Genomic DNA, 8,990 nt, shown 5'->3' with positions numbered 1-8,990 from the left:
ATGATTATTAAAAATTATTTATTCTATATATGATATGTAAATGTATGCATGAAATATACTAATATTTGCCACATCACCATTATTGATAAAAGAAATCTCTATTTGAAACTTTATTTAATAAAATTTCAAAATTACATCCTAATAAAGTCAAAGTAATATTCTAAAGTCCTAAACATCATCTTTTATTTCTAACGCCTCACTATAAATTTCCTAGCTTGTTGTTAATGACTTTATGCCTCGTCTAGGAAATCAAGCAATTGTCGCCCATGAGCTCCTACTAGTTGCACCATAGCCTTCAAACTTTTTATTTTTTCTTCCATTTCTGATGCTTTTTCTGCAGCAATGCATATCTGATCGAACAAATGCCTTAAGTGCCTTTGTTTTTTTGTGCACATGTCTTTCCATAGCTCACTCTGTTGAGCTTGTCTTCTACATTCATCAGACAAGGTTTCTACTTGTATTGTGTGTCGATCCACTATCTCTTGTAACATTTGGCTATGTCTATATGCCATAGTAGTGGCCTTTTGTTTTTCCTCTACCCTTACTTTTAGTAATTCATTTTCCTTTAAAAGTCGAGCAAGCTCGGGTGTAACTGATGAATGTGTCATGTCTAGATCATTAAATAAGGCTCTTCACTGATCATTTTGCTTTGTCAGGCTCTGGATCTTCAGTTCTTGAAACTTCAAACTCTCTTTTATTTCTAGCTTCAATTGCTTATTTTCTTGTTCTAACTTGTTCTTCTTCGATTGGAGTTTTCTCTTAACTATTTCCATTTTAAGTAGAGGATCTTGAAGAATGGGTTTTGGGGGATGCCTTAATTGTTCACTAGGAAGCACAATGTCTTTTTCCCTAATCGTATGCCACACACTATATTCTAGGGTGACATCATAAGTAAGCCTCCATTGATTAACCCTAATGGTTTGCTTCCATGCCTTTTTTATTCTTTCGACCATTCCATATGCCCTTTTATCAGTGAAAAAAAATTCTCACCGATTAAGTCCATAAGTTTCTAAAATGAATTGTTCACATCTGGATTATCTTCTCACCAAAGTTGGGGTATAAGTAATAGCACCCCATAAGCCTAATAAAAACACCCATGGCTGATCTTCATAACTGTATAACACTGTATCATGACGCATCCAAGGTGCTCTCCAAACAATCCCTTAAATATCAAGGGCTCAAAAGTAAGAAACCCATTATTCTTTTGACTTTGCTTGAGGCCATGTTTTGCAACAAAACTCCTTGATGCTGGAACGAAGGTATGGTTTACGAAATTGACCTTTTTTGCATTCAATGTGACTCTTCATCTATACATACAGTAACTGTAGGCACCCATTGAATCGACCTTTACCATTTATGTGGCAAAAGTTTAGAGAACGAGTGGTTTCTGCTAAAATGGTTGGTGCTGCATTGACCTGGTATGCTAACTGATCAACAAAGTCTATCACTGTGACATTGGCATACTCGATGGCTTTTGGGAAGATCACCAGCCTATACAGAGCTATAGCCATAGCCACTAACCTTTAATCATCATCTATATGCCCTTGGATGAAACCACGTAGAAAACTTCATGGGATAGCCTTACTTTCACCTTTTATCTTGACACATGCATCAGCTTGAGGTAAGCTAAGTCCAAGCATTTGCACTAGCTTTTTATGATAGCCCACCTTATTTGACCAGTAGATCTTGTTTGGGTTTGGCAAGTCAAAGCAAAGTAAGATCATATACTCTTCAATTGTGCCACCATATTTGCTTCATTGAAGATAAAACATCTATAAGAAGGACCTATAATTGAATGATGGCTTTAATCAGATTATTGTCTGCATCCACTTGGAGCAAGGAAGTATGTCTTCATATATGCTCTCAAATGCATCTTGCCTTGTCCTACTCATGCATCCCTAGATACTACTTAGGTCGACTAGATCATTTTGTTATAGCTCGAGATGAACTCTTTCAGGCAATGACGAGATAAACCCTTCAGGCAAACAATTTTTTTATTTTTTTTACCCTTTTTTAACTTGATTTTCAATTGATGAGCAGACTCATAATGAACTGATGTGAACTTTAATTGCATTTGGCTTTCCATGGATGTAAATGTAAGATCTGGCTTATCAATAACTGATATGTGAAAAATATTTCCTATATGAGAATGATGCAAATGATAATGTTAAAATATAAATATGAGAATGATGCATATAATGAAATGATAATAGAATGAAATGATATGGAAACGTTACAGATGCACAGAATCAAACAAACAAATAGGTTAGATAACTAATATACAAATTATTCCTTATTGTATCATAATTTTGGGTTATATTTATTAATGGTAAGAATGGCTCTATCTTAAGGCTAGCCACTTAAAGATGAACTATATGGAAGGTTAGGTGATTTTGACCACTAAAGGTTCATAAATTGTTCCTTACATCATCGTCCATCATAGACTAGTAAGGCAGTCTAATCCTCACCCATCATAGGCTACTAATGAAAAAGATTCAATTTGAATGGAAGTATTTCGCTAGCCATTACGGAGATTATCATCTCACGAGAGCGTAGGTACTTTACTCCCTCATAGGAGGGACGGAGCTCGGGTGTAGAACTCATGTAATGCAAATGCATTTGATATTGTGTGTGAAGGAACACATAAGTTTCATGCCCCAAAATCAAATAAAAGATAAAAAAGGAAAGATGTTAATAAACACTAATCATTAAAACCATTAGACCAAAGAGTAAAATAAATTCAAAAATTATGGCTTGACTCTCTAGCATCCCCAGCGGAGTCGCCAAATTGTTATAACATATAGATTTGAAAATCAATAGCTGGACTTAACAAATGAATGGAATCACCACTAATCTTTTTTACTAGGTGTGATTGGCCACCTGAGGAATCTATTATTTTAAGGAACTCTTAAGCTTGACTAAGGGTCCGTAAAAAATATGTTTGGGTCTATTAACCAGAACAGGGTTTGGGAGTCGGTTACATGTGAAGATGGTTATAGCACCCCTACATGCCCATCCAAAGGATGGTACCATTTTATTTTAAATTTATCCTAGGATCTTGAGTCTAATGGTTTCAAATTTATGTTAAATATTGGAAATAATTTTTAAGATTCTCCATCAATATGGTAGAATTTAAAAAAAAATACTTCATCACCTCAAGAGTATTCAAGAATCCCATTTGATATCTTGAAGAGGCTTCGTCGTCGAAAAAATTTTTGTTAGTGTTATTTTTTTGTTGAAAAATATATATAATTATTCCACCATTTAGGCCAAATTAGAAATATTTTTTTATTTTGAAATTTCTAAATTTTTCATTATTTGGGCCTATTTAAAAATTCTTCTATTTTATTATTTTTTTCTTAGAAAAAAAATAATATGACAACTATTGAATTTCATTTAAATTATTCCACCATTTGGAACAAATTTAAAGAAATTTCTCACCTAGAGATTTCTTAAAAAATTTACCATTTGAAATTTATAAGATTTTCATCCTTGGATAATTATCAAATATTTTCAATCAAAATTTTTATTTGGAAAAGAATACAATTACTTATATTGAAATTTCATCTAAATTATTTCACCATTTGGACCAAATTTAGAAAACTATTTCTCACTTAGAGATTTCTTAGGAACTTACCATTTGAAATTTCTAAGAATATCATCATTGGGTAATTCGTATTTAATTCCAAAATTTTTTATATTTTTATGTTTTTTATATTTTTAATTTTTTTGGTTTGAAAATAAATATTAATTATTGTTATTGAAACTTTATCTAAATTATTCTACCATTTGGGCCAAATTTAGACAAATTTCTCACTAAGAATTTTATAAAAATTTACCATTTGAAATTTCTATAAATTTCATCATTGGATAATTAATATTTATTCACAAAATTTTTATTTTTATTATTATTTTATTAAATTAAATCTTGCAAAAATACTAAAAAAATAAACACATAAATAAAAGAAAAAAATTAAAAAAATTAATTAAAAAAATACCAAAAAGAAATGGCTCGGCTCGATTGGAATACGGCTCGGTTTAAGGTAGAAAAAACAGCTCAAAAGTGCGACTCAAAGACTGAGCTCAGCTCGACTCGGCTGGAGTGGATTGGCTGAAACACGGGTTAACAAATCGAGTCGCGATCGGGTCGGGTTAGCTCAGACAAAAATGTGCGAATCCTGGGTATTTACTAACGTCCAAAACGTCATCGTTTTACGTTGGTATATAAGGCTAAAATTCAATCTTTCTTCAGATTTCTCTTTTTTTTTCTCTCTTTTTTCTCTCTAGAAAATTTTAGAATCCGGTTGAATTTCTATCGAAATCTAGAAACAAAAAATCGAAAACTGAAAAATCTCATCAGAAAATTCAAAGTTGGTCGAAAAAGTTACTGGAAAATTGATTGAATTTTGGAAAATTTTCAAAAATTTCCAAAAAAAAAACCAAAAATTCAAAAAAAAATCCTAAAAATCCTCAAATTGTTTCTACTCTACAGAACCCTTTTTTTTGCTTCTATTTTCTTTGTGTTGTGTGTATCCTTTGTTATGTTCAAGCCTATATTTATAGGCATTGATCAGAAGAGTTTCTGATCAATGCCAATTTCTTCTTTGATTGGGATTCAAGATTAGCGATCCTTGAATCCCAGTCCAACCCTACCACCCAAAATTTTTGATAATTTTTCATCATATTCTAGAAGAAAAGAAAAAAATTATATATAAAAATTAAAACAAAATTTAGAACAAAGAAACCAAGAAAATAAAAAATAAAAACGAAAATAAAAATGAAAATAAAAAATAAAATTAGGCAATCTGCCCCATTTAGACCAGGCCCAATTGATCCGAGCCTGGACCAAACTGGGTGTCTACATCTAGAACCTTTGAAAATTTAAAAAATCTTATGAATCTGAAACCTTTACGACTATGGAATCTCTATGAAACTTGAAATCTTTGTAAATCTGGAATCTCTACGAAACTTAGAATCTTTGTGAATCTGGAACCTTTGAGAATTTTGAATCATTTACAAACTTTCAGAATCTTTGTGAAACTCAAAATTTTTGCAAACCTTTACAAATCTTAACTTTTGGCGAATTTTGAAATCATTACGAATTTTTTGCGAATCTTGGAGTATTTGAATTTTTCAAAATTTGTTATGGAACCTTGTGAATTTTTGTAGTTTGTGGTCCTTTGAATTTCCAAATTGTAAATCTTTGGTTTTCAAGCTAAAATTTTTTTGGACCTGGGTGAATGGATGTCTTTTGACATTTCATATTTAAAGTTTTTAAAGTTGTTTAACCTCTGTATAGAGGAATCCGTTTCTTAATTTAAAGTTGTTTAGTCTCTGTATAAAAGAGCTCATTTCTTAATTTTAAAATTGTTTAGCCTCTATATAGAGGAGCCCATTTCCTATTTTAAAGTTGTTTTGCCTCTGAATAGATAAGCTCATTTCCTAGTTTAAATTTATTTAGCCTCTATATAGAGGAGCCAATTTCTTAGTTTAAATTTGTTTGCCTCTATATAGAGGAGTTTAATTTGTTTAACCTCTATTTAAAGGAACATTTTAAAATTTTTCGAAAATCCCACTCTTTTAAAATTGCTTGAGTTGAATCGGACTCAATAGTTGTCTATGTTTTTGCATTATATTTGTTGTCTATGTTTTTTAGTTATATTTGTTTCATAGGAATGTGTAAAGAGAGATAACTGTAGACACCTCATTTCGTTTAGGGCATGCATCCAATTTCTTGGTTTCAATTTTGTTGAGATTGTCAGGTATTGAGCCTAATGTATGTTACTTTGATGTAGGCTTTGCCCTAACAAATATTTTATTTTTCTTTTTGCTTGTTTGTTTTTTTTTTAATCAAAAACTAAATAAATAAAAAAAAGAAAAAAAGAAAATCAAAGAGAATTACAAGAATCAGGCAAAAAGAAATTTTTGGAATTTTTTCTTACCTTGCATGAATTAGAAAATCAAATAAAAAAGGATTATAGAGCATCAAAGCTAGGGTTTTTGTTAAATTAATTTTACCTAAATTAAAGAGCTTTAAAAATTTTTTGAAAATCTTTGACAATTAATAAAACCCTAAAATTTTTTACTATAAAATCCTTATAAATTGTTCTAAGGCAGACAAAGAATAGGGATGGAGAAAAAGATTTTACGAAAACTCTTAAGAAAAAAAGAAAGAAAAATCATTCAGAAAAAAAGAACGATTTCTAGTAGTATTTTTTTTTTTAATTCTTTGCAGAATCTGAAATTGTAAGGATTTATTCTAGTAAGCTGTTCAACATAGCCTTATAATTCTTTCCAATCTGGAATTGTGAAATTGTGAGAATTTATTCTAGTAAGTCATGTAGTATTTTTTTATTTTTATTTGTTTAACTTTTTATTTATTTATTTGATTAATTATCTATTATTTTTTAAATATATTTTTATAAAAACATATTTAAATAAAAGCCTTACCAACATATTAGAAGGAAATCAATTTTTTTAAAAATAGAGTTTTACCAACATACTGGAAAACATTATAACTTTCTTTTTATTTAAAAAAATAAAAATAAAAGGCCTTATCAACAAATTAGAGGGCTAATATTTTCTCAAAATAAGGTTTTACTAACATATTTGAGAGCCTTATAATTTACAAAAAAATCAAGTTTTTTTTTTTTTTTAACTAAAGATTTCCTATTTTATTTTGCATAAAATCCTACCAATAGATCGGAGGATAATTTTCAACAAAAAGTCTTATCAATATATTGGATGACATTTTTTACTATAAACTCGATTTATAGATATTTATTTCTAAAGCAAAATTAAATGAATCCGACGATGAAGCCTCTTCAAAGCGTGATAAATAGTTTCCTTGAGATAAAGAAATATTCTTAAATTATTACAAACATATTGGAGTAATTTAGGGAAAATTTTCAATATTAAATTATTTGGTAAATTTTAAATATGTTTTAATGTTTGGATAATTTTAAAATCAAGTTGGTACCATCTTTTGGATGGGTGTTATAAGGATGCTATAACTTTTTTCACGTATAATCGTACTTCCGAACCTAAATTTTGGTTTTGTGAACTAGGACCTACTATTTAGAGATATCTAAGTTAATATTGAGACTCTTTTTTAAATGGGATAGATTCTGTCAGGTGACAAATCATACCTTAACAAAAAAGATTAGTGACGATATTTTTAATTTGTGTCTAGTTGTAGGTCACAGATATATACGTTATGACAATTACCTCTCATCAAATCCTCATCTCTACAACTAGGTTGCTATTAGCTCCTACTTGCTGTTCTTCATGGCAGCTAAGTTTTAATGTTGTGATTTTCGTATTTCACTTTGGGTAATAAGAGTGGTGGTCTCTCGCTATGATCTTCTGTGTTTTCACTGTAATAAAAAGATAAGTTTGAGTTGCATTATATCTGATATATGAAATGAAAAACATGTACTAGAAATCAAGGTTGTACTTGATATTGGTATTCAATTTGCAGTTTTCCTACAAGATTTTGCAAATTTTCTTTTCTTTCATAAATCTTTTGAGTTGACAAACACATCTTTGTTGCTTTTAGAGAATATTAACTGATTGTTTAATCGTTATAATTACAATTTACTACATACCAACGAGTCCCTAATAGACCAAGTACTTGAATCCAAGGCCTTCTGTGCTTAAAATATTAGAGTTCTTTCCTTTTAATCCTCTTTTGATGTTGACCGCTATCAAGATCCATAAATTTGTTCTTTATAGTAACCTTGTCTGTTGTATATTGAAGAATATGTAAGATCAGTACAAAATCCAGAATCAATTGCAAGTTTTATTAGGTGCTTAATTTCTAGATTAATCTTTATTCTTACTCTATAAATACAACGGCTTCAAGTTCACATCTCCACACCTCAAAAATCTCCTTGCAAAATATCAATCAATTCTATTTTCACCCCTCCTCTGATCATTTCCCAAATCACAAGTAATCATGGGTGTTTTCAGTTATGAATCTGAGGTTGTTACTTCAATCCCACCAGCCAAGATGTTTAAGGCTTGTATCCTTGATGGTGACAAGCTCATTCCCAAGGTTGTTCCTCAGGCATTTAAGAGTGTTGAGTATATTGAAGGCAATGGTGAGCCTGGGAGCATCAAGAAAGTTACTTTTGGAGAAGGTTTGTTAATTTTTACATGCAACTAAATACTTTGAATAATATATTGAAGTAGAACTTACAAGTAAAGTTCCTTTTTTTCTTTATTTGTGGAACAAAAGCCTAATATTTTCCTTTCCTCTTGCAGGAAGCCAATTCAATTATGTGAAGCAGAAGATAGAAGCACTAGACAAAGAAAATTTTGTGTATAGTTATAGTATAATCGAAGGAGATGCTTTGATGAACACTCTTGAGAAAATAACTTACGAAACCAAATTAGAACCCTCTGCAGCTGGGGGATCCATATGTAAGACTACTAGTAAATATTACGACATTGGCGACTTACAGCTCAAGGAAGAGGAAATCAAGGCAGGCAAAGAAAAGGCCTCGGGAATGTTCAAGGCTATTGAAGCCTACCTCTTGGCAAATCCTGAAGCCTACTAGAAATCCCAATATTGAGAATTTGAGATAGCATCCACTTCAATGATCATACAATGTGGAATGCAAATGTACCTTTTTTTTTTTAGTTTCTAGTTTTAGCAGTTGTTGGTCCATATGACCTTCATATTGCTAATAAGAGTTCACAGTTTGTCCTGACTACCAGGAAGCTTGAACTGAAAATGTCAACTGCCAGTAATAAATAAAGGAGCATCGAATGTGTTTAGCTTTAAATTAAAAGTTGTTTTGCGATCAAGCTATCCATTGAAAATGATGAGTGCATTATCTTCATCTTTCAAGATTTACTAGTTATATATCCTGAACATAACAAAGTCAAGTTTTAGAAGAAATGTGAGACTAATTCGGACGCGTAAACTAGTTCTTTTTGGACATTTTGTCCGAAAAGTTAGAAATTCGTGATTGTAGTTAAATTGA

The 8,990-nt window shown here is 30.6% G+C and overlaps 1 protein-coding gene across 1 annotated transcript; it reads left to right on the top strand.

The window, feature by feature from the left end:
• Positions 1 to 7,703: 7,703 nt before the first annotated feature.
• On the top strand, positions 7,704 to 8,584 carry LOC149512694 (major allergen Pru av 1-like). Its single transcript, XM_089751593.1, has 2 exons — positions 7,704 to 8,141; positions 8,266 to 8,584. Exons 1-2 carry the CDS (start codon positions 7,958 to 7,960, stop codon positions 8,559 to 8,561), a joined length of 480 nt encoding a protein of 159 aa, XP_089607719.1. The 5' UTR covers positions 7,704 to 7,957; the 3' UTR covers positions 8,562 to 8,584.
• Positions 8,585 to 8,990: the final 406 nt, after the last annotated feature.

Source organism: Durio zibethinus, chromosome 22 (genome assembly GCF_047325235.1).
Source record: "Durio zibethinus cultivar Kanyao isolate XHJ-2024 chromosome 22, ASM4732523v1, whole genome shotgun sequence".
Lineage (NCBI taxonomy): Eukaryota > Viridiplantae > Streptophyta > Magnoliopsida > Malvales > Malvaceae > Durio > Durio zibethinus.
This window is presented reverse-complemented; position numbering and strand designations above follow the sequence as displayed.